Source organism: Acartia tonsa, chromosome 15 (assembly GCF_053477335.1).
Source record: "Acartia tonsa isolate MP-2025a chromosome 15, ASM5347733v1, whole genome shotgun sequence".
NCBI classification, from domain to species: Eukaryota; Metazoa; Arthropoda; class Copepoda; order Calanoida; family Acartiidae; genus Acartia; species Acartia tonsa.
In genome coordinates this window covers 17,596,154-17,623,175 of record NC_137274.1, presented here as the reverse complement: position 1 = coordinate 17,623,175, position 27,022 = coordinate 17,596,154, and the positions used below count along the sequence as shown (strand labels likewise).

Sequence of the window (27,022 nt, the reverse complement as noted above, 5' to 3'; positions counted from 1 at the left end):
GTTTCTACCTGTCTTTCTAGAGCATGGCTACCAAACCAGAAACTTAAATGATTCAAATTAAAAAATTAAATTAATTAAGATATTAAATTCGAAGGCATAAAGTATAGCCTTAAAACGATTTTAATCTAAAATACTTCTTCGAGAGAAATTAAAAAGGTCATTGCCCTTCAAAATCGCATATAAGCAGTTGAAATGGCCAAATAATTTATTTATGAATTAATTCAATTGTTGGTTACAGCTTTTAAAGTCGGCAATCCTGAGTTGTTTTCTTTTAATGTGCAGCCTCTAGTAACAAAATCATATCTATTTTTTAAAATAATTTTAGTACTTCTCCTTTTAACTTTATTAAAATTTGGCAACCATGGGATATAGTATTACTACTCTAGGAGGGTGCTTTAATCTGCTAGGGGGGCGATGAGCAGAGCACAGGGGGAAAAGGGGAAGGATATTTTTAGATAAAGGGAACATAAAAAGGAGGGGTGGAGATTAAGGGAGATAATATTTGCCTGTCTACCCTTCGTAAGCCAGATTCCTAAAACCATTAAAATTACACAATCACTACAAATTAATTTTTAAAATAAAAAATCTTCCAAAATAAAAAAAATAAAAATCCACGAATTTTAAATTTTCGTAGATTTTTTTCTGTTTTAAAATAAATATAAAATTATTATAGTTGTTATACATTATGGTGACAATATGCATATTTTTTTTTCGTGGAAACCGCGGCAAGTAAAGTAAGCGGCTACTCTTGTCTTATTAGTCAGAAAATTAAGTTAGGTGTGTTTTCTTTCTTTATTATCCTTCAGATACAAGAAATAAACAAAAGTTTTTATATAAATAAGAGAAAAAAAGTTGTTAAAATGTGAATTTGAAAATATTATGTTCAGAAAAAATGGTGAAATTAAAAAAGTTATGTTTCGAGCTTTTTTAGAAACAAGTTTTATTAAAACAGGTAAAAAAATGATTTAATTTTTGTTGTGAAGTTACTTCATAATTGAATGAAAAATGTACGTTAATATGTCCATCTGTATGCTAAAAAGTTTTTTTTGACGTTATGTTAAGATCTTGGCAATCATTGAACCGTTTGGAGCTTATTTTCGGTGTTTTTGTCTTTTGTTGCGATTTTAGAATTAAACTGATTAGGTATTGTGTTCTTTTTTGGTGAATGTTCCTTAAATTTTTTTCTTAAGCTGCCAAGAATTTTTGATATCTTTTTTTTTTTTTGGGGGGGGGGGGCGGGGGGGGGTGGTGTGAGGGCCATTTCTCATCGGGAGGGTGAAGATAACATCCCCCAAAATAGTTTTTAAACTTCCTGGACCTAGAAGAAGCTTCATTGTAAAGTAGAACCATATCGGTTCAGCGATTATCGAGATCCTTCGCAACTTTATATAATAGGATCTACGTAACTACTCACTTTAAGTTTCGTACTTTCTTAAATTTCGCCATAAAATAGCTTAAACCCCTCATAGCCTCATATTAACATAAAAATTGTCTATTCCCAACGAGCCATTTTCGAGATTTTTTGAACAATAGTTTAAGAAATACTAGCGCTAGAGCCCCTAGCATAGGGGCTCTTTATTCAAAAATAAAGGAAAAGGCTGGAAAAAGCTTAAAAAGTTAAAACCCCATCCCAAAGACTTAAATTAGAAAGCTAAATAGCCTAAAACCATCACGGGAACCTATGTGAAGCCTATTTAAAATAGAAAACCCAATCAGCTCAGTAATTATTGAGATCTTAAGCTACAGACAAAAAAAACACTTGCTTAACTATCTATTATAGTTCTATAGAAATTTCACCCATACGGGATTACCCTCCCGTATGCTAACTAATAACTATCTATCTATCTATCTATAACAATCTATCCAACTATATGTCTTTTTTAATTTATATTTGTTGGAATTGTCCTTGTGATTTTAAACTTTGCATCATTATTTCTATAGGTATGATTTAGGAACCGTAGCAACTATAGGTATAAACATTACCATTTAAAATATAATGATTTTCACTTTTTTGACATCAACTTTTGTTTGATATTTTTATTCTATTGTTCGACAAACAAAGTACAACAATATAAACAAGACATAAATAATCAAATCATAAAATAATTTTTTTTTGTGTAATTCAACTTTTACCTAGGTATTTATTTTTCAGGTTTTAAGTGAAACCCGCCAATGAAGAATTTGTAAAGAATTAAAAGAAATTGTCATGTTATAAACACAGAATATTTGTCAAAAACTTTTTTGTCGATTGTCGACAATATACAAAAGTGAACAATGAAAAACCGGACCTTTAAATCAGTGACAATGTCGGTTTCACGGCTGGCAGTCAGCTGTTGGCTGGCAGCTGCTTTATTATCAATTCCTCCGGCAGAGTCAAGTCTAAATTTGCCGCGGCGGAACCAAGACAAATTTTCATCCTTTTCAAACTTAAACAGCAGGTAAAGAAAGTTAGGGAGGTGTTTATTGCACTAGTCCCCAAAGTTTAATAATAATGAATTATTCGTAGGCTTAACAACTAAATTGAATTTTGAGTGATTGGTTTATTAAGTTCAGTATCTAAAGTTTCATTAATTGTAATCTATAAAAGGGGTAAATTTGTCGTTATTGGGGTTGTACATCATATTATCGGCCATCGTCTTTTCCCTGTAGACCCATGAGGTAGAGTAGACCCTAACTTCAAATGGTGACCACTATTTTAAGTTCCTTAGTAAAGCCAAAGGTGGCAGCTATTAAAAATAGCTAGGAAAAAAGCAGAGTGACTTGATTAAAGGTTTGAATCTTATAATGCATATTTCTACTTTTATCATCTAAAAACTATTTAATGTCCTAATTATATACCTAACCTAGACAAATTTTCAAAGGTGTGGTCTATAATAGTACCTAGTGTGTGTTTGTATGAGAGGGAGTTTCTTCCCACCCAAAATTTAAATGTTCTGAATCACCCAAAAAATCATACAGATGGATCCTGTTACTTTTAATATATAGGATATTTACCATTGTTTGTGTGTGTGTGTATGTGTGCGTGTAGCCGTCGACATGGTGTAGGACATGACACAATTGTATAGCCACCAGCTAGGGCCAATTCAAGCTTCACGATTTAGTATGTTAGGTATGTTTTATAGAAGCCCGACTCTATATTACCTAACACTCCCCAAGTATGGGAGGTGTCCCAAATTAAGTCATTGTTATACTTGGCGCTTTCTGTAAACTAGCTTGTGTTAAATATTGTGTAGGTATCTAAACTACCTAATGTTATCCATTCTTACACAAACGAAGGAGACGAATTTGTTTAACGAGTGAAAGAGGGGACAACGGGCTGTTTATTACACTAGTCCAAAATTTTTTACAATGTTTTATTCGTTGGCCTAACAACTTTGGGAACTTCAGTGAATTGTGATTGGTCTTTTCATTAAGTTGAATGTCTAAACGTTTCAACCCCTAATTTTAATATAAAGAAGGAGTAATTTTGTGTATCATCATTGGGGATATACATAAATTTATTTGCCATTGTCTTATCCCTTTAGACTCTTCTTGGTCGAACTCTCTCTTTTGATTTTAAAGTTTTTCTTGAGAAAATAAATTTTGAGTTGCTCTAACTGTCAAAGTAGCAGGTTTAATTTTTTTCGATGTAAATTAAAAGGGAGGTAGGGGTCATTGGATATTAAATTACACTGGTACCTAACGTTTTTTAACAACGTTTTCTTATTTGTTGGTTTAAATAATTTTTATAAACAGAAGGGGTAGGTAAGGGTAGGTAGTCTTGGGGACTTATTTTATATAGGTACCCTAAAGTTTGTGTGTGTATCTTCGTTACCAAAAATAAACTGTTCATTACGCCCAAGGGCTTCTATTCATGCAAATAATTCTAATTGAAAATGCCGCAAAATTTAATATTTTGTTGGAGTAAAACTTGTTTTTCTCGTAACTGAAGGGGATTGGGTAAGAGGGGGAGAAAAATGAGAAGGGGGTTATGGGTAAATTTTTCCTTTAGAATTGTTTGTCAGAATCACATTACCTTTTCCCTATTTACGCCAATAGAGATACAAAACTGTACTAAAATAATCACACTCTCTAAATCAGCCAATATATTGTTTTTCTTTTTTCAGATGGCGCCGGTCCCCGTCTCCGATACCCTCTGACCCAGACTTACAATGGGAACAGGTGGAGAATATCCACAAACCTAATATTCAAAACTGCCAACACAAACCATCCATCAAAGAAGAACAGCCAATAGGTAGGTTTTATTATTGCAAAGAGTCAAACTTCATATTATACCTACCAAGGCTCTTTGTATGTTTTGTTATTAATTTTTCATCCAGTATAAATGATTTTGAAGAACAGCCAGTAGGTAAGTAACAATCTTCATAATAAAGTAACAGTATGTACATCTGTATATCTGTATAGAGGGATCTCGCCAACCGCTGAGCCGATAGGTATGGTTCTTATTCACATGTATTATCTATCTATCTATCTAACTATATATCTTACTATCTATCTAAATATCTATCGAATTACATATCTATTTAACTATCTATCTAACTATCTATCTAACTATCTATTTAACTATCTATCTAACTATATATCTAACTATCTATCAAAATATCTATCTAACTATCTATCTAACTATCTATCTAACTATCTATCTAACTATCTATCTAACTATCTATCTAACTATCTATCTAACTATCTATCTAACTATCTATCTAACTATCTATCTAACTATCTATCTAACTATCTATCTAACTATCTATCTAACTATCTATCTAACTATCTATCTAACTATCTATCTAACTATCTATCTAACTATCTATCTAACTATCTATCTAACTATCTATCTAACTATCTATCTAACTATCTATCTAACTATCTATCTAACTATCTATCTAACTATCTATCTAACTATCTATCTAACTATCTATCTAACTATCTATCTAACTATCTATCTAACTATCTATCTAACTATCTATCTATCTATCTATCTATCTATCTATCTATCTATCTATCTATCTATCTATCTATCTATCTATCTATCTATCTATCTATCTATATATCTTCCTATCTATCTTTCTATCTATCTATCTATCTATCTATCTATCTATCTATCTAACTAACTTAACTATCTATCTATCTAGATACCGAGGTGATGCAAGTGCAAGCAGTGGACCTGGACAGCAATGCTACTGGCGCTGGCCAGATCCTGTTCAGCATTGTGTCCACCAACAAAAAGTTCAACATCAATCCTTCCACCGGCGTTATCACCACTAATAAGGTAATTTCCGCTTCGAAACCGATTAATATCCGCTGGATTAATACCGGTTTTTATGTTTACTATCCGCGGAAAGCTGTCTAAAGTACGTTATAGCTATACTAGTATAGCTTCAAAGCCGATTGATATCCGCTTGATTAATACTGGTTTTTATGTTTACTATCCACGGAAAGCTGTCTATAGTACGATGCGAATAGTTATGGCTTCGTAACCGATTCATATCTGCTAAATTAATACTGGTTTTAATGTTTACTATCCACGGAAAGCTGTCTATAGTACGATGCGAATAGTTATGGCTTCGTAACCGATTCATATCTGCTGGATTAATACTGGTTTTAATGTTTACTATCCGCGGAAAGCTGTCTATAGTACGATGCGAATAATTATGGCTTCGTAACCGATTAATATCCGCTTGATTGATACCTGTTTTTATGTTTACTATCCGCGGAAAGCTGTCTTTAGGACGTTGCGATTGATTATAACTATTCCAGTATGGCTTCGAAACCGATTAATATCCGCTTGATTAATACTGGTTTTTAATGTTTCTCTCTGTGGAAAGCTGTCTGTAGTGCGATGCGAATAAATATGGCTTTAAAACCGTTTAATATCCGGTGGATCAATACCGGTATTTGTTTACTATCCGCAGAGAGCTGTCCTTAGTATGATGCGAATAATTATAGCTTCGAAACCGATTAATATCCACTGGATCATTACCGGTTTTTATGTTTACTTGCTATCTGTGGAAAGCTGCCCATAGTACGATGCGATAGATTATTTATAACTATTCCAGTATGGCGGCTTCGAAGCCGATTAATATACGCTGGATTAATACCGGTTTTTAATGTTACTATCCACGAAAGCTGTCTATAGTACGCTACGATTGATTATAGCTATTCCAGTATGGCTTCTAAACCGATTAATATCCGCTGGATTAATACCGGGTTTTAATGTTTACTATCCACCTTTTCCTATGGGGGAATAATAGAAAAAAAATTGTGGGAGGGGAGGAAATTAATAATTTAAAGTAGGTACCTACTGAAAACATTTTCCCCCTTTTTTGGGGGGAAAATTTAGGGGAAGGGAATTAGATGTTTTGCAGCAGGGGAATAATATAAATCTTGTGCAGAATATACATCCCCGGTATGTGCTCTCTCCCAAGATACGGCGTACCTAAGCTGGATCTTTAAATCATTTTAGTGGGGAGCTAGATCGTGGTGTGCCATTTTTCCACCAATGAGAGCACAGCATTTTATGAAATGCCGCGCTGTGATTGGCTGAAATTCGGCGCGCCCCGATCTGGCTAACCACTAAAATGATTTAAAGATCCAGCTCTGACAACACCTAATAAATTAAAAATAAACCTCAGTTTTAATGAAAATTAATTTTGTTTTATTTTTAGATCTTCAACCGTGATGAACCAGATAGAGAAAAGGTGGACTACGTCACTGTAAAGGTAAAAATATTAATCATTCAGTTACAAATCTTGCCCAACAAAAGGGTTAGTTGCATGAAGTGCATTTCAGAAAGATGATTTCAAGCATAAGTTAAAAGAATACCGTCTAAAATATGTAATATTGTATAAAAATAAATATTAAACAATTAGGCACCACCAAAATAGTCTTTATGCTGTTAATATGAAAATAGGACAGCCATATAAATTGCATAGGTATTTCCGAAAAATATGATTTTCAAGTCGTGTTATTTTTAAAAACTACCTGGTAGAATTTCAAATAAATGTCCTATGGGTAGATGTAGTTTAAACTATTGAACAGAAAAATACGAAGTTCTCTAAATTTTATTTCGTGCATCTACCCCTTTAAAAGGAAAAGTCTACTTAATCATTCTTCCCTATTCTCTCAATTTTTTTCTTGAAAAAAATAATTAAATCTTACTTATTCTTACAAAATTATTTTAACCCTGCGGGGCATTCACCTAATTCAATATAACCTAACCTATTAAAAGCCATTTTTTTTAAAATACGTCCAATCTCCCCTTAAGGGGCGTTGCCACGAAAGGGACTATACCAAATTATGTATGTGTAGGCAAGTGATCGTTGCAACGCTCCTTAAGGGGCGATTCTTCGTATTTTTCACAGTAGCTTTTCTCCTTTTTTATAGCCCCTGCGGGGCAATCACCTAACCCAATATAACCTAACCTTACCTATTAAAAGCCATTTTGAAAATATGTCCAATCGCCCCTTAAGGGGCGTTGCCACGAAAGGGACTATACCAAATTATTTTTATGTTTAGGCCAGTGATCGTGGAAACCCCTCACTGGAGGATGTCTGCACTATAACTGTTATCATCGAGGATATCAACGACAACGCTCCAATATTCGACAGAGCCAGCTATGAAATTCCTCTGGCACAGGTTGGTCGTAGTTATTTTTAAACTGCTTTGAATCCGCTGGATTAGAACTGGTTATTAGTCATACTATCCGCATAGTATCCGCGGAAAGCTGTCTATAATACTATGTTATAATAGTTATTTTTTGCCTCGTACATAAATAGCTTTCCGCGGATATTAAAAATGTACTTTTGTAAGTTTTTTTAATCCCGAGATGTCAAAGGCACAGGATAACAAAACTGGTTTCAATCTTACGGTTGTACATTTTTATATCCGAGGAAAGCCAGCTATTTATGATACGATGCACAGTTAGGACTTTTCAGACAATGGGCGTGCAATCAAAGTGTGACTTGTATGAAGTTATAGATAGTTATAGTTACAAAATATAACATATGTATTTTCCCGTATTGCTTCGAAACCTATTAGAACCGGTTCTATGCCATACTGAAATTATGTTTAGCATTGTATTATAAACATCTACAATTTATAACATTAGAACCAGTTTTTCTATCCCAGAGATGTCGAAGGCACGGGTTAACAAAACTGGTTTTAATCTTGTGGTTGTAAATTTTTATAATTCGTAGAAAACTAGATATAATATGATGTGGGGGGGGGGGGGTCCTATTGGATAATATACACCCCTGTAAAGACCTGTACAAAGTTTTCATGGAAACTAACCCTGCTGCTCAATTTTCTATCGGCGGAAAGCTGTCTATAATACGTTATGTTATAATTTTGTTTGGTAGACTACGGACTCGTTTGCGGAAGTCTTGCGGCTATCCGCTACGAATATGTCTATAATACTCTACATAATGTATTGTAGGACACGGACGCAGGAGCGGAAATAATGCGGCTATCCGCTACGGATATTGACGAGGGGGTGAACCAGAATATTACATATGAGATCCGGCCCCTGACATATCCCACAGATATCGACTATTTCAGGTAATATTAGTGGTTGAAATGTTTGGACACTCACTTGAAAGAACCAACAAGTTATCAGAAAGAGGACATTTTGGAAGTGTTATTACACTAGACCCCAAAGTTTTAGAGTAACGTTTTCTTATTCGTTAGCCTTACAACTTTGGAGACTTGAATTTTGATTGGTAGGTTTATTAAGTTATTAAGTATCCAAAAGTTTCAACCACTAATTTTAATCTACAGAAAGGTTAATTTTGTGTATCAAGATTGGGTATGTATATCAATATATCGGCCTTTGTCTTATCCCTTTAGATCCTTGCATATAATAGAGCTTTCTAAAAAGATCTTCAGCATTTCTGTACATTAAATACTTTTTGATTTATTTAAATTCAATGTTTTGTTGTTAATATTTTAACAGCAAAAAATAAGAATTTAAATTTTAACTTTGATAGGTTTAAGTAATATGTTAAATACACACACACACACACACACACACACACACACACACACACAGACACACACACACACACATTGAAAGAAGAGACATAGTTAACATAATTAAGTTTTTGTGTTAATATTTAAAATATTAAAGATTTGATTTCACGCCTGTCTTAAATTTAAACAAAATAATATTGATTCTTAAAAAATAGGATAAAAATCCTCCAAAATCATATAAAAAAATCAACCAAAAATAATAAAATCTTGATGTGTTGACTTTTTAAAAGTTAAAATATGAAGGGATAGGTTTTTTTCTATTTGCGATTCCTCATTGCATACGCCCCCAAAGTAATTAGACTATGAGAAGTTACACAAGCTGTAAAGGAGACCAATATCGGTTTAGCGGTTTTTTTGCAACACACACATATACAGACAAACATCCTGTTACTTAGTCATAAAAGAATGCGACTTAATAGTCATTGATTTTTGTTTTGTTAAAATTAAGTAGAGGTGTATTATAACATTTTATGTAAGGCTTCCTTTAAATTAGGAAATTAGAATTACCTTCTTCATTATAAGGACTACTAGTGGCTGTGCGCAGGGATCTAAAGGGATAATACAATGGCCGATAAATTGATGTACATCCGCAATGATGATGCACAAAATTACCCCTTCTGTAGATTAAAATTAGTGGTTGAAATGTTTGAACACTCAACTTAATGAATCAACCAATCAAAATGCCCTAAAGTCCCGAAAGTTGTTAAACCAACGAATAAGAAAACGTTATTATAATACATTTGGGACTAGTGTTATATACAGCCCATTGTCCCCTCTATCTCTTGGCTGCGCCCCTATCACCTAAAGGCTCTGTATAGGAAGGGTTGGGGAAGGACTGAGAAAAGGCCTAAAACTATCCAGCAGCCTATTTGTAGATTTCCTAAGAGGGAGAACTCAATCGGCTCAGCAGTTATCGAAATTTTAAGCTACAAACAAAAAATATTTACTACCTACTTAATTTAATAAAATTATGTCTATTTTTTTTGTCTGTTAATATCAAATAATAATAACCGTTGAACCAATATGGTTCTCCTGTAGCTTCTCATAGGTCCAGGGAGGGTTAAAACAATTTTGGGGAATAAACTAATATCCTTTTTATTGAAAACTAAAATTGTAAGTGGAGGGATCAACTTCCATATCCCCTCCTTAGTTGCCCCTAGTGCCTCTTGGGGCTATCCACAAGCATAAGTTAGGTAACGATATTATAATGTAGATTTAAATCATTAGTAAAAATAGTTTGGAACCGACAAATTTAAAAATAACCCATTTTTTGAGACAACTTATAAGATAACGTGTTTTTTAAACTTTGGTACCAGTGTAATTTAAAGCCCATATTGTCCCCTACCTATCTGTTTTTACTAGATTCAAAAAGATTTTAGGGATTAGATATATGATATACGTGGATATATTGACAGGGAAAAATTAGTCGTCTATTTAGCTTGCAAAAATTGACCCCATTCATTGGTCAGTTCGTTCATCCAGTAGGATGGGATGGGGTAAAAAGGATAGTTTAGGCGGTATTGTTATTTTAGCCAGCTGCGAGCATCACTTTTTTAAGATTACATTAAAATCTGGTGCAACATCCAAGTAATAATATATCTATTTATTCAGAATTGATGAAATAACTGGAGTAGTCACACTGGCCAAGTAATAATATATCTATTTATTCAGGATTGATAAAATAACTGGAGTAGTCACACTGGCCAAGTAATAATATATCTATTTATTCAGGATTGATAAAATAACTGGAGTAGTCACACTGGCCAAGTAATAATATATCTATTTATTCAGAATTGACAAAATAACTGGAGTAGTCACTCTGGCCAAGTAATAATATATCTATTTATTCAGGATTGATAAAATAACTGGAGTAGTCACACTGGCCAAGTAATAATATATCTATTTATTCAGGATTGACAAAATAACTGGAGTAGTCACACTGGCCAAGTAATAATATATCTATTTATTCAGGATTGACAAAATAACTGGAGTAGTCACACTGGCCAAGTAATAATATATCTATTTATTCAGGATTGACAAAATAACTGGAGTAGTCACACTGGCCAAGTAATAATATATCTATTTATTCAGGATTGACAAAATAACTGGAGTAGTCACACTGGCCAAGTAATAATATATCTATTTATTCAGGATTGATAAAATAACTGGAGTAGTCACACTGGCCAAGTAATAATATATCTATTTATTCAGGATTGACAAAATAACTGGAGTAGTCACACTGGCCAAGTAATAATATATCTATTTATTCAGGATTGACAAAATAACTGGAGTAGTCACACTGGCCAAGTAATAATATATCTATTTATTCAGGATTGACAAAATAACTGGAGTAGTCACACTGGCCAAGTAATAATATATCTATTTATTCAGGATTGACAAAATAACTGGAGTAGTCACACTGGCCAAGTAATAATATATCTATTTATTCAGGATTGACAAAATAACTGGAGTAGTCACACTGGCCAAGTAATAATATATCTATTTATTTAGGATTGATAAAATAACTGGAGTAGTCACTCTGGCCAAGTAATAATATATCTATTTATTCAGGATTGACAAAATAACTGGAGTAGTCACACTGGCCAAGTAATAATATATCTATTTATTCAGGATTGATAAAATAACTGGAGTAGTCACACTGGCCAAGTAATAATATATCTATTTATTCAGAATTGATAAAATAACTGGAGTAGTCACTCTGGCCAAAGCCTTAGATAAACCACAAGGATCTGTTTTTCTTCTTCAGGTATTCACAGATAGTTAGATAGTAAGATAGATAGACAGAGATAGTAAGATAAACAGATAAATAGATAAACCTCAAGGATCTGTTTTTCTTCTACATGAATTCACAGATAGATAGATGGATAGATAGATAATTATACCTAGTGATATAAAACGACGTCCAAGCTTTTTCATTTGGAGGGGATAAAAAATTCAAAATTTTGAGGGTGACTACGGCATCCCGAAATTCATTTTAGAGGTAATCACCCCTTTACACCCCCCCCCCTTGAACGTCCTTGGATATATAATTGTATAAAAAAATGAAGATAAATGTTTTTGAAATGGATCGGCATACACCCCCCTTTATATACTTTTTAAACCGGCTTTATTAGGGTGCTCTATCAAGGGGGAGGGGTGGAGATGTAGAAGACCTATGTGTAGAGATATAGAGGGGTGTTTCGTGTGTGTGGGTGGGTGGGGGGGGGGGGGAATTTTCGACCCCTATCAATATTCTGTTTTCTTTTATTTTTAACATTATAACTAAGGGGGGGGGGGGGGAAGTTTTGACACATTTGCGTAAACAGTGAGTATAGGCTTTATCTTTGGACTGAGAGGATAGGTTATTAGGGATAAAATCATTCTTATATGATGAACTTCCCCCAGATTTAAGATTTTTTGGATAGACCTCCAGGTTCCGGAGCTCCAGGCCTCCAGGTCCTCTCTGTACAGGTAAAAATTAAAAAAAAAATTTTTTTAAGAGTTAAAAGTCAACTTATGAAACAAAATATGCATTTTTTTTCTTCAAATATGTGAATAACATTCAAAAATATGCATATTTTGTTTCATAGGTTGACTTCTAAATCTTCAAAAAAAAATTTTTTTTTAATTTTTACCTGTACAGAGAGGACCTGGAGGCCTGGAGCTCTGGAACCTGGAGGCCTATCCAAAAAATCTTAAATCTGGGGGAAGTTCATCATATAAGAATGATTTTATCCCTAATAACCTATCCTCTCAGTCCAAAGATAAAGCCTATACTCACTGTTTACGCAAATGTGTCAAAACTTCCCCCCCCCCCCTTGGACTGGTAAATCGCCACTTCGCCCCCTTAATTTTTAGTTGAAGGGATAATTTTGTGAATCATCAACTTATCGGCCATTGTCTTATCCCTTTAGATCCCTGTATAATTATATTATACCTAATTGTTTAGGCTATCGCCCGCGACCAAGGATTTCCACAGCAGGAGGCGACAACTGACATCACTGTGGACGTCAAGGAGAGCAACAACAAACCACCAATCTTCAGAGAGGTAAGCCGCTTGATATCCGCTGGATTAGAACCGGTTTGGATCCATTTTCCGTTGTATTATTCGCGGAAAGCTGTCTCTAATACTATGTAATAAGTAACTATTCGAGTATGGCATCGAAACTTATTGATATCCGCTGGATTAGAACCGGTTCTGAGCTAGTTTTCCTTGGGAAGCTGTTATAATACGATGCGATGAATTATAAGGTAATATAGGTAAACCGTTTGATATCCGCTGGATTAGAAACGGTTTGGACCAATTTTCCGTTTTATTATCCGCTGAAAAGGTGTCTATAATACGATGCGTTATATTATGAATATTATAATAGTATAATGGCTTTGAATGAAACCGATTAATATCCGCTGTATTACAACCGGTTCTGAGCTAGTTTTCCGCGGAAAGCTGTATATAATACGATGCGTTAAATTAAAAGGTAATAGAGGTAATCCGCTTGATATCCGCTGAATTAGAACAGGTTCGGAGCAATTTTCCGTTTATTATCCGCGGAAAGTGTGTCTATAATACGATGCGTTATATTATGAATATTATAATAGTATAATGGCTTTGAATGAAACCGATTAATATCCGCTGTATTACAACCGGTTCTGAGCTAATTTTCCGCGGAAAGCTGTATATAATACGATGCGATAAATTAATTAAGTAATAGAGGTAAACCGTTTGATATCCGCTGGATTAGAACCGGTTTGGAGCCATTTTCCGTTTTATTATACATGGAAAGTGTGCCCATAAAACGATGCGGTAAATAAATATTCAAGTATGACTTCGTCACCGATTAATATCCGCTGGATTATAACCGGTTATGGGCTAGTTAATTTTAACTTCATTATCTGCGGAAAGTGTGTATATAATACGATACGATAATAGTTATTTCTCGCATCGTATTATAAACAGCTTTCCGCGGATATAGAATGTACGAGGTGCCGAAGGCGCACGGGCTAAAAAAATTGGTTTTCATCTTATGATTTTACATTTTTATATTCGTAGAAAGCTGAATATAATACGACATAGTTTTTTTCGTATGGATGAGAACCGGTTCCTATCCACCGGATTCGAATGAATACGAGATAAAAAAAATTCTAGTATGTCTTTGAAACCGATTTATATCCGCGGAAATAATAATACGATGAGATAAATAAATATTCGAGTATAACATCGAGACTGATTGATATCCGGTGGATTAGAACCGGTTTTGAGACATTTTCAATCTTTATATCCGCGCAAAGCTGTCTATAATACGATGCGATAAATTATAACTAATCGAAACCGTTGGATTAGAACCGGTTCTGGATTCTTTTTATTCGCGGAAAGCTATAATAAAATGCGATAAATAACTTTTCCAGTATCAACTATCTAACATCTCTAAATTAACGAACGAGCTGCTAACCCGGACGGACGGACGAATCGACCCTAATTATAGAAAAGCTTTGACTTTCCAAAAAACAAATGATGAATGAACCGAATATTTTATCAGAATGCCAGCTTTTAAGGTTTCAAATTTCAACAATTTTAAAAATGCAAGTCTTTTCTATATGTAGGGTCCTAGCCATATTGGGCTGTTTATTACCCTAGTCTTATTATATAATAACGTTGTCTTATTCTGAGGCCTTTAAATTTTAGGGGCTTTAATTTTGATTGGCTGATTCTTTAACTCGTAATCTACAGAAGGGCTAACTTTGTAGATCATCACTGGGGATGTTCTTTAATATATCATCCATTGTCTTATCCCTTTAGATCCCTGGGTTTTAGTGGAGGGGTACGTTCCACAAACTGAGGTGGATTCTTAAAAAAAATTTGCCCGACTTATCGCTTAGTGGGGCAAAATTGTTTTCGTGAAAAATCCACCAAAAATCACATTAAAAATCTACAAAAATTAAACAAAATCATAGAAGGGCTATAAACATAACATTTTATTTAATTTTTGTAGATTTTTATGTGATTTTGGAGGATTTTTCACGAAAACAATTTTGCCCCACTAAGCGATTAGTGGGGCAATCTTTTTTAAAGAATCCACCTCTGGTTATAAACCTTCACTAGACCTACCTGTAAAGATCTTACTGTAAAGGAGAACCATATCAGTTCAGTGGTTAGCGTGATCCTACACTTGTAATTATACAAATCCTTATATAAAAGTAACTGGATGTCTGTCTGTAAAACAAAAAATTATATGATTAAAACCAGATAGCAGAGGCCCGAGCTAACAAAACTGGTATATTTCTCGTATTCATTCGAATCCGGTGGATAGGAACCGGTTCTCATCCATACGAAAAAAAAACTATGTCTCGCATCGTATTAATTATTAGACTATAAAAGTTTTAAAGATTTTTAATCAATATAATAGATTTGAAATCTGCATAAAATTTTAAGAATTTTTTATAAAATTCGTTTTTTATATAATTCTTTATTTAAAGGCGCAAATACGATTTAAGTTAATAAATTTTGACCAATAGGATAGCTGGATTGTAAACTACCTACGCTCTAATTGGTTGAATGATGTACGTCACTTAAGCTTCTCCAATCAGAGCGCAGATAGTTTTCAATCCACCAATCACAGATCTCAAAATTATTTAACTTAATTTGTATTTGCGCCTTTAAATAAAGAATTATATAAAAAACTAATTTTATAAAAAATCCTTAAAATTTTATGCAGATTTCAAATCTATTATATTGATTAAAAATCTTTAAAACTTTTATAGTCTATTAATTATATCTAGCTTTTTACGAAAAATGTACATTCATAAGATTAAAACCACTTTTTTAGCCGGCGCCTTCGTCATCTCGGGGCTAAAAAACTGGTTTTAATCTTTTAATTGTACATTCTATATCCGCGGAAAGCTGTTTATAATACGATGCGAGAAATAACTATTATTTTTTTTTATTTTAATATTGTAATACGATGCTATACATGATTTTTCAGTATGGCTGCGAACCGCTTCTAATCCAGCGGATATTAATCTGTTTTGAAGCCTTACTGGAAATATGTTTCATTGTTTTTTTTGTTTTTTTGATGAGTAGGGTAGTGCGGGGTTATTCCGGTCAATTTTTTGCTTCAACTTAAAAAAAGACATACTTCCCAAAAACTTTTACCGGTTTTTAAGAGTGCAAATGAAAGATATGGCAATAACGAAGAAGCCTGTCTTGGTCCCGTTAAGATCTCGCAACTAAAAGTTGGTCAAAAATCGGTTTTAAGGGCGGCGGTTGGCCTATACCGGAATAACCCCACCGGTGGGGCTATTTCGGTCAGTTGACTTTGGGGGGGTGGAACACCCCCTTAAAATATTTTTTTTTAACAGTTTAAACTATGAGTAGAAAGCTGAGGTCATTAGCTTTCTAACGGTACTAGTCGCATGCAGATCAGAAAATTTTTTGACCACATTTTGCCCATTTTAAAAAAGTCGGTAAAATCGCAAAAAAAATCATAGACTTTTTTCATGCAAACTTTTTAAAAAAATCATACTTTTTAATTATATGATTAGGTTTTTTAAGCTTTATACATAAATTAGAGGCAATTTCTGATTCGCAGGTCTTGGAATTTCTTGAAAAAAGTGATTTTTTCCCAAAAAATTTTTAATTTTAAAAATCCTGCCAGTTTTGACAGCAGTTTTTGATACATTTTTTCTTGTCTCAAATTGGCTAGGATTGACCTACAAGGGTGGTTAAGGTGTCTAAAGATGCAAAATTACATGCCTGACAATTAACTCGAAATGATATGGGGTCTAACTCTAATATTTCAACACATTTTATGCAACAGGAATTTTGAAAATGCAAAATCTTGAATATGTACTCTAAATCTTGGAGATAGAACCCATATCTTGGGGAGTTTTTGTTAAGACATGGAAAGAGCTTTCTATAGACACCTTAAACACCTTTCTAGCTTAATCCTAGCCGATTTGACATAAAAAATCCAAACCGCGCAAAAATCTCGAACACCCTCTTATACGAAAAAGATGCAAGGGTTTCATATGGAATTTTAAATCTTCTAGCAGTCTTTCTAATAGACATACCCCTTCTTACATGAGCCAATGCAGCTGATACATCTTCAGGAAAATATTTAAGGCGTTCCTTTGGGTGATATACTCTTCCCATTACTATAAAAATGTGTCTGAAAATTTTTTAATGTCTTTACAAATTGAAAAGCTTAGGCAACAAAACATGACATAATACAAGCAGTAAAATGACTTGTAATGTACATCACACAACAGGCAAGGCAATGATTAAAGCTTAGGTCATGCATTTAGGTTGTTTATGCTTCCAGATCACCTAAATAAAACATTAGGGCATTATACAGTTATAAATACAGTAATAAAAAAAAGTGACCGGAATAGACCCTTTTTTTGAGACGAAAAAAAAATTATGAAAAAATCAAGTTAGAACAACGCCTCCAATTGCAAACGATAAATGAATGCCATATCTTTCATTTTACAAAAACCCGGGGGTCAATAGGATTTACCATTTTTTCACAATTTTAGATTGAACATGGCCTATTTTGAAATTTTTTTTTTGCAAATTTTTTGCAACTTTTTGAGGGCAAAAAAATCATAGAAGGAGTGATCTGACTAAAATTTGCTGAAGTAAGAAATGAAAGTATAGGCAATAAACTACAACTTTGCTTTTCTGAAGATCTCTCGCAAACGTTTAGAACACCGTTAAAAAACGGTTTTAAAAAAGTTGGTCGAGTGACCGGAATTAGACCCCCCTACCGCATTAACCCCGCACTACCCTAAGAATTTTTGTTAATTTTTATTTAATTGCGCAATTTATTAGGTATATTATATTATTATTTTAAGCAAAGCTTCTCTTTGATACTAAGTGTATGTACGTCTAAACGTTCGCACGTTTAAAGCACAATAATTTTCTTTACTTTGGAGGAAATCAAAATGATTCCCATGAAGATTGGGTTTAATTTTTAAAGATTTTAAGGTTTTTCGATGTCAACATTAACAACTAATAAGGTTAATGATAATCTTTCTAATGCTCCGTATAATAGTTATTTCTTTCATCGTATTATAAACCGCTTTCTGCGGATATAGAATGTAATTGTACAATTATGAGATTAAAACTAGTTTTTTAGCCCCGAGGTACCGGAGGCACCGGCTAAAAAAAAACTGGTTTTAATCTTATGATTGTACATTTTTATATTCGTAGAAAGCTGGATATAATACGATGCTAGACATAGTTTTTTCGTATGGATAAGAACCGGTTCCTATCCACCGGATTCGAATGAATACGAGAAAAATGTTTATTTCTGTATAGCCAGCCAATTGATTCCAATTGAAATTGCTGCAAAACTAAATATTTTGTTTGGGTAAAGTTGGCGTATAACTTGTTTTATGTAACTGAAGGGGAGTGGGTAAAAAGGAGAGAAAAAGAGAAAAGGGTTGTGGGGAAATTTTCCATTAGAATTGTTTATCAGAATCACATAATCGCATTCCCTTTTCCCTGCTGTATAACAATCAACTAATAATTGCAGAGATTTAAAGGGATTAGACAATTGACGATAAATAAATGTACAATACCAATTTTTAAAACAAAATTACCCCTTCAGTAAAATCATTGATTGGAAAGTTTGAACACATTGAGATTTAATTAATGTACCCAAAGTTTTCAAGAGATCATATTTTTAAAACTTTGGGTACCATTGCCCTTCCCGTCCCCCCTGACTAATTGTTATTATAACAATTAAAAAGCACTTTAATTTGCTGATTATCAATGGATATTATAAATTTAATAACATAAATAACAATTTTTGCTTGAACATCATCTTTTTAAATAACTATTACTTTAAAATTGGATTTTAAAAGCCAACCTATTCTACAATTAGGGTTAGAATTGTCCTATTGCCCTTAAACTTGGCATGTTGATTCCTATAATAGATAGGTACGATTTAAAAAGCGAAGCAATTCCAAAGTCATTGCATTATCTTAATGTCCGTACGTCAATTTAAAACATGTTGATTTTTAAAAGCGAAGCATTTCTTTAGTTAGTCTCAGCCCGTCCGTATCGTAACGGTTAGCTCTTTTCGTTAATAGACATGTTAGAATTGTCATATCGTCTCCAAATTTTGCCTGCTGATTCTTGGAACAGTAAGGTATAATTTAGAAAGTGTACCTAGCACTTCTGAAATCATAATTTTAATGTCCGTACGTCCATTTAAAATGATGTTATTTTTTTAGAATCCCAATACTGTGATAGAACTATCGGAGATGTACAAAGACTTCAACACTCCTATAGCAAGTTTTGTGGCAGAGTCTCAGATTCCAGGTCAGTAATACAGACACCTATCTGTTTAGATAACTATTTATGTATCTATCTATAGTCTCAGATTTCAGGTCAGTAATACAGGCGCCTATCTATTTAGATATCTATATATCTATCTATCTCGCTATCTATCTAGAGTCTCAGATTCCAGGTTAGTAATATATACACCTATCTATTTAGATATCTATATATCTAACTATCTATCTACAGGGTGCGCCACATATCCTCGGACTTTTTCTAAATTGTAAACAAATGAACATAAAATCGTCAATTTTAAAGATTTTATTAAATTTTAAAAACTGGGAAGCAAACTAGGTATATGACTATTAGATCATTGATTAAAATCGCCGCCAGCATCAATCAATAAGAAAATAACAAGGATGACAACATCCATAAGTAGCGAAGCACAAAAAATCGTCGATGGGAATACGTACAGGTAGATTTAAAAGGTTTTTACTAAAATCAAGAATAGATTTTTTGGATAAAATAAACATGAAACCTTGTTTTATTTTGCATGATGACGATGGTCAAAGTAAATTATATTAAAGATGCTCATAACAATGGGAAAAATTATTTTGATACTGATATCCCATAAAAGTTTGAAAATTGCATCAAAATAAACAAAGATATGGGGAAATATGTAAAACATATAAAAATAGCCAAAAACCTGATAAAAGGCAGTCTGGCCGTCATGGTTGTTTTATTAAAACGACAAAAAATTTAATTTTTAAATCCTTAACTTAAAAAATTTGGAAAATCGGACCATATACACTGAAGATATGGAAAAAAAGTGTTAAATATATAAAAATAGCCTAAAACCTGCCAAAAAGGCAGTCTGGCCGTCATGGTTACTTTGTTTAAAAGACGGGAAATTTATTTTTGATATATATAACTGAAAAATTTTGAAAATCGGACTATAAACACTGAAGATATGGAGAAAAATGTTAAATATATAAAAAACAGCCTAAAACCTGCTAAAAAGGCAGTCTGGCCGTCATGATTGTTTTCTTTAAAAGACGGGAAATTTAATTTTGATATCTATAACTGAAAAAATTTTGAAAATCGGACCATAAACACTGAAGATATGGAGAAAAATGTGAAAAATATAAAAATAGCCTAAAACCTGCTAAAAAGGCAGTCTGGCCTTCATGGTCGTTCCTTTAAACGACGGGAAATTTAATTTTGATATCTGTAACTGAAAAAATTTTGATAATCGGACCATAAACACTGAAGATATGGAGAAAAATGTGAAAAATATAAAAATAGCCTAAAACCTGCTAAAAATCGATCCGAACGCCAATGATGTTTTATAGTCAATTGTGCTCCTTAATGATGGGAATGTTGTCAAAAAATTTCAGCATTCTATCTTTTATAGGAGCTGAGTAAATCCAATTTCCCCCATAGCGTTACGGACTGACTGACGGACTGACGGACTGACGGACTGACGGACTGACGGACTGACGGACGGACAAAGTGAATTATAGAGTAGCTTCGCTACTAAAAATAGACTTAAACAAATCTAAAAATAAAATAGCTGAAAACCACCCTGGGACATATGTAAAGCTTCCCTGAAAGGATAACTCAATCGGTTCAGTGGTTATCAAAATCTTAAGCTACAAAACCTTGGGTATTACTTTATATAAAATAGGATTAGAGGCTGTGTCCCTTGTGGGAAATAGGGGAGGGGGGGGGGGCAGCGTTGCGGAGCCGTTTGATTTTGGTGCGGTTCTGGCTCTGCGGAGCTGTCTGTGATGATGGCGGCTCCGGCTCCGACCTAAAGCTTGACATATTTTTTTCCCCACGTCTAATTTTGACTTTAGAAGGTTTTAAAAGTTCAATTTCTGATAAAAAAAAGGACTTGAAAACTTAAAAGGGGCCTTTTGCACATGACAAAACAGAGTTTTAACGAAAATTACGGCTCCGGCTACAGCAAAATTAGGCGCAGACGGCTCCTGGCTCCGCAACACTGGGGGGGGGGGGTGCAAGTCGATCCTCCAATTTGAATTTTAGTTTTTAATATATAGAAGTAAAGAAAAGATGGTAGTTATTTTTTCCATTAGCGTTGGAACTTTGCAACCTTCTCTCCTTCTAGCTTCAATTTAATTTTTTTTTTTTTTCTACTCATTTTTTATCTCGTAAAACTCCTACTGCTAATAAATATAATCGCACTTATGTGCTTAAACTTATCTATTTTTTTTAATTTCAGGGGATCCTACGGTTTTCTTTGAGTTGAATATTGGTAGAACTGAACAAACTAATTCTGGAAGCACTTTCAGGTTACATATTATTAGTTAGTTGTCTGTATGTCTGTCTGTCTTTCTGTATGTCTGTCTGTCTCTGTCTGTCTCTGTCTGTCTCTGTCTGTCTGTTAGAGTTGAATATTGATTAGACAAATTCTGGAAGCACTTTCAGGTTATATATGGATACTTAGTTGTCTGTGTGTGTGTGTGTGTGTAAGTATGTGTCTGTCTGTGTGTCTGTCTGTCTCTGTGTCTGTCTCTGTCTGTCTGTCTTGTTGAATATTGGTAGAACTGAACAAACTAATTCTGGAAGCACTTTCAGGTTACATATTATTAGTTGTCTGTGTGTGTGTGTGTGTTTGTGTGTGTGTGTGTATGTGTCTGTGTGATTGTGTGTTTGTGTGTGTGTGTGTGTGTATGTGTGTGTGTGTGGACTGAACAAACTAATTTTGGAAGCACTTTCAGGTCAGATATCGATACTTAGTTGTCGAAATTACCGAGATTAGCCCCTTACTGAAAATAGACCCCCTTACCCTATTTAGCTAAAAGAAAAAATTTGATTCCGTTGCGACGGTGTGTAAAGGGGGTGAATCATTAAATACGTTTACAAAAGCATAGTCTATACCTAGTCTTTTCCATTGCATATATATGATAGGAAATGAATATTTGGTTACGGTAAAAAAAAGCTACTGGCGCACACAGTAAAAATTATTTTTCAAAAATTTAAAAAGATTCATTAGTTTTGATAAAAATCCACCCTTTAAAGCCTACATGATTCTAAATATCTTTTGATGATTGAAATATGAACACACGTAATTTATTTTGACTTCTGATGCTACGGTGTGAAAAATGGTGAATCATCAAATATGTTTACAAAAGCATAGCATATACAACTAGATCTTATTTTGATGCATCTCTTAACCAAATCTTGCTTAATGAAGTTCATGATGATATATTAACTTAAAAAGGTAAACGCCCTTCAAACAACCAACACTTTGATTGCACGACCTTTGTATGGAAGACTATCTGTTTATAATGGTTATAAATTGCGCCTGTTTCATGCCAAAGAATTCCCCCATGTTCTAACAATCTCTCTTATATTTTTTATATCAGTGGAAAGCTGTTAATATTGATAGGATTGGATGCGATAAATAACTATTCAAAAATAATATTTTTAATTTACTGTATATTCTAATCCAGGGAGGGCGGAGACACTTTTTATTACACTAGTCCCAAAAGTTTTTTAATACCTTTTTCTTATTCGTTGTCTTAACAACTTTTGGGACTTTTATTGAATTTTGTTTGGTTGGTTCATTAAGATGTGTGTCTAAACTTTTCTACCACTAATTTTGTGTCTCATAATTTGAGATGAAAATCAAATTATCAGCCATTGTCATATCCCTTTAGATCCCTGCTATAATTCACCGTTTTATGAAAGAGAGCAAATTTTTGAAAGGATTTTAACTGTTTATAAGACGTCTTTATATTAGCAAGTTTCATGATATGCAGAGGAGCAAAGGATCTTTGTAAAATTAAGCAAATTCATATTCAAAGCTTTATATTAGAACTAGTGGCTACGCCTCTTGGGGCACTTAAATGGGGGGAGGGGATCATGGATCTAAAGGGATAAGACAATGGCCAATGAATTGATGTACATCCCCAATGGTGATTCACAAAATTACGCCTTCTGTACATTACAATGAGTGGTTGAAGCTAGTTTTGGACACTTAACTTTATGAATCAACATATCAAAATTCAATAAAAGTCCGCAAAGTAGTTAAGCCAACGAATAAGAAAACGTTACTATAAAACTTAAGGGACTAGTGTAATAAACAGCACATTGTCCCCTCCCTCCCTCCCTGCCTAAGCTAGTATTTGTAATAATTTTTTTAAGGCCGGACAAACAAAGTAAATTGTATAAAAACTTGACTTAGCTACCATTGCATTGAATATTATCATTGGCAAAATCTTTTTTAACCAAGTATACTACCCCCCCCCCCCCCCCCCATCCTAATATTAAAGTAACAGGATGTCTATCTGTAGTTAAACATCATGCTAACCGCTGAACCGACTTGGTTCTTCTTTACAGTGAAGCTTCTGTAAAAGATGGCTTTTAACTATTTTGATGGAGGTTACCTCCACCTTTCCAAGAGAAATCGCCACTGGAAAAAATTTCTTTTCTCTTTAATCCGATGAGAACCCTTTCTCATCCATACGAAAAAATTATGTCTAACATCGTATTATATCCAGTTTTCTACGAATATAAAAATGTACAATCATAAGACTAAAAACCAGTTTTTTTTAGCCCCGAGATGCCATTTTATATCCACGGAAAGCTGTTTATAATACGATGCGAGAAATAACTATTCTTTTCTTTTAAAACAAATAAAGTTAAGTATTACACACAGACAGGCACGCCATTAATATTTAATGCCGTTTTATGTTGAGGGAGGGGGGGGGGGGGTGACTTTCAACTTCTAGATGCATGATTCTGCCTCCACAGTTTTTCAGGGAGGGAGGGAGGGGACATTGGGCTGTTTATCAAACTAGTCCCCAAAGTTTTATAATATCATTTTCATATTTGTTGGCTTAACAACTTTGGGGACGCTTATTGAATTTTGATTATTTGGTTCATGAAGTTGAGAGTCCAAACGGTTTAGCCACTAATTGTAATCAAATTTTGTGTGTGTATCAACATTGGGGATGTAAATGAATTTATCAGCCATTGTCTTATCCCTTTATATCCCTGACTGTTTTGTTCTGCCTAATTCCTTAAACAGGCCACACCCAAAAATTTGAAACAATTTTGAACAAAGCAGGGATTTAAGGGATAAGACAAATTGCTGATGTACATCCCCAATGATCTTACACAAAATTGCCCCTTCTATAGATTAATATTAATGGTAGAAACGTTTCAACATTCAATTAACCAATCAAAAGGCCCCAAAGTTGTATTAATGAATAAGTATACGTTATTATTAAACATTGGGGATTAGTGTTTAGTAAACAGCCCATTGTACCCTCTCTCTCACAGCTGTATATAAAAAAGAAAAATATAAGTATTTATCGCATCGTGATTTAAATAGCTTTCCGCGGGTGTTAAACGAACAATTTTAAGATTAACTACAGTTTTGTTAGTCCTAAGATTGCTAAGGATCCGGCGAACATAACTGTAATTAAATTGCTCTGCACGATTTTTCAGTATGGCTCACAACCGGTTCTATTCCAGTTGATAATAATAGTTACTAAGCCTTACTAGAAAGTTTTAAGAACGATTAACTGTTATACAGAAATCCTTATAATAAAGTTAAAAGGGATCTGTATATGTGTGTACCTAAGGATTTCGCTAACCGCTGAACCGATAAGGTTCTTCTTACAGTATTGCTTCTCATAGGTCCTGTGAAGGTTTAAATATTGATATTAAGAAAAGGAATTATGGAAATTATGCATTGAAAATTGCATAATTTTTTTTTTAATAGGGCATTATCAAATAAGCATTTTTGCAATGTAAATTGTAGGTATGTAATGGTCTGTTTATTACACTTTGATTAGTTAGTTCCATAAGTTTAGTGTTCTTACGTTTCAACCACTAATCGTAATATACAGAAGAAGTAATTTTGTATATCATCGTTGGGGATGTACATCAATTTATCGGCCATTGTATTATACATTTCAGCAATTTTTTCCTTTCGATTTAAAATTTTTGTGCCAATATTTAAATTGTTGGGTTTCGCTTTTATGTTTGTTTTTATCCTTGTATGCATGTGTTAGTTTGTGTGTGTGTCTGTTTGTTTGTCTGTTGTGTGTGTTTTATTTGTTTGTGTGTGTGTGTCTGTTGTCTGTTGTGTGTTTGTTTGTTTGTTTGTTTGTGTGTGTGTGTGTGTGTGTGTGTGTCTGTTGTTTGTTTGTTTGTGTGTGTGTCTGTTGTTTGTTTGTTTGTGTGTGTGTGTGTGTGTGTGTGTGTGTGTGTGTGTGTGTGTGTGTGTGTATGCTAAATCTAAAGGATCTAAAGGGATAAGACAATGGCCGATAAATTGATGTACATCCTCAATGATTGTACACAAAATCTTCTGTATATGACAAATAGTGGTTGAAATGTTTGTACACTTAACTTATTAAACCATTTAATTAAAATTAAAAAGTCCCTGAAGTTGTTAAGCCAATGAATTAGAAAACGCTATAAAATTTTCGGGTTTAGTGTAATACACAGACCAATATCCCCTCCCTCCCTGGAGTGTATGCGATTTTAAGCAGAGAGGGAAGAGTCAATGTGCTGTTAATTACACAAGTCCCCAAAGTTTTACAATATTTAATGTTTTTTCTCAATAACTTTGGGGACTTTTATTGATATTGATAGGTTGGTATATTACGTTGAGTTTCCAAACGTTTCAACCACTAATTTTAATCTACAGAAGTGATAATTTTGTATATAATCATTGGGGATGTACATTTATTTATCTTCCATTGTCTTATCCCTTTGGATCCCTGGATTCTAAGAGATCAGCGGATGTATTTAAACAAGGAAGACAACATCCATAAGTAGCGAAGCATTAAAAAATGTATGGACAAACAGACAAAAAGTTATGGAGCAGATGTTAAGTTGTAATTAAAAGTAATATGCAACAAAAAATCATGAAATCTTTATTAAAATAGTATTTTTGTCTTATAATTTCATACAAAAGAATAATCTATCTGACTCCAGTTTTCGTCAATTTTTAAAAAGCTTACTTTATCCTAAGAAATTTAATTAGTCACAACTAACTTGTCATGTGGTTTGTTATGTGCTTCACGGTATATTTTACCCCATAAAAAGATTTACCCTAAGAAATGCGACAATTTATAGCTGCCTCATAATGCGTACGAAATGGAAAAAAATTATACATACTCAAATCTGTAAAATGTTTGAACCAATGACAGGTCTGAGACTATTCTCCTAATTTAGTCATAATGTTTTTTGGTTATCTCTATTTTACAAACAGACAGACGGACGAATGTACGGACGGACAGAAGGACAAATATTCTTATGGACAGACAGACAAATATACTTATGGATAGACAGACAGATGAACAAATAAACATATGGACAGACAGACAAATATACTTTTGGATAGACAGACAGACGGACAATTAAACTTATGGACAGACAGACAAATATACTTTTGGATAGACAGACAGACGGACAAATACACTTATGGACAGATGGACAAATGTACATATAGAAGACATACATACGGACAAATGCACTTTTGGAAAGACAGACATAAGGACAAATATACTTATGGACAGACAGACAGACGGACAAATATACTTATTGATAGACAGACAGAAGGACAAATATACTTATGAACAGAAAGAGAGACAGACAAATATACTTTTAGACTGTCAGACAAATATACGGACAGACAGACAGACTGATGGACAATATACTTACGGA

General features: G+C 33.6%; 1 protein-coding gene across 3 annotated transcripts in view; it reads left to right on the top strand.

Moving 5' to 3' along the window:
* Nucleotides 1-703: 703 nt before the first annotated feature.
* Nucleotides 704-27,022, top strand: part of LOC145307403 (DE-cadherin-like) — a 61,372-nt gene continuing 35,053 nt past the window's right edge. For 2 of the 3 annotated variants that reach the window (XM_080149826.1, XM_080149825.1), the window contains exons 1-11: nt 750-952; nt 2,153-2,438; nt 4,107-4,234; nt 5,133-5,269; nt 6,666-6,719; nt 7,516-7,635; nt 8,435-8,556; nt 11,719-11,794; nt 12,977-13,075; nt 19,264-19,351; nt 21,555-21,624. In XM_080149826.1, the coding sequence (XP_080005952.1) occupies nt 2,275-2,438; nt 4,107-4,234; nt 5,133-5,269; nt 6,666-6,719; nt 7,516-7,635; nt 8,435-8,556; nt 11,719-11,794; nt 12,977-13,075; nt 19,264-19,351; nt 21,555-21,624 (1,058 nt within the window). In that variant the 5' untranslated portion in view covers nt 750-952; nt 2,153-2,274. Of the gene's footprint in view, nt 953-2,152; nt 2,439-4,106; nt 4,235-5,132; nt 5,270-6,665; nt 6,720-7,515; nt 7,636-8,434; nt 8,557-11,718; nt 11,795-12,976; nt 13,076-19,263; nt 19,352-21,554; nt 21,625-27,022 lie in introns of all 3 variants that reach the window. The other variant, XM_080149827.1, reaches the window with a different exon arrangement.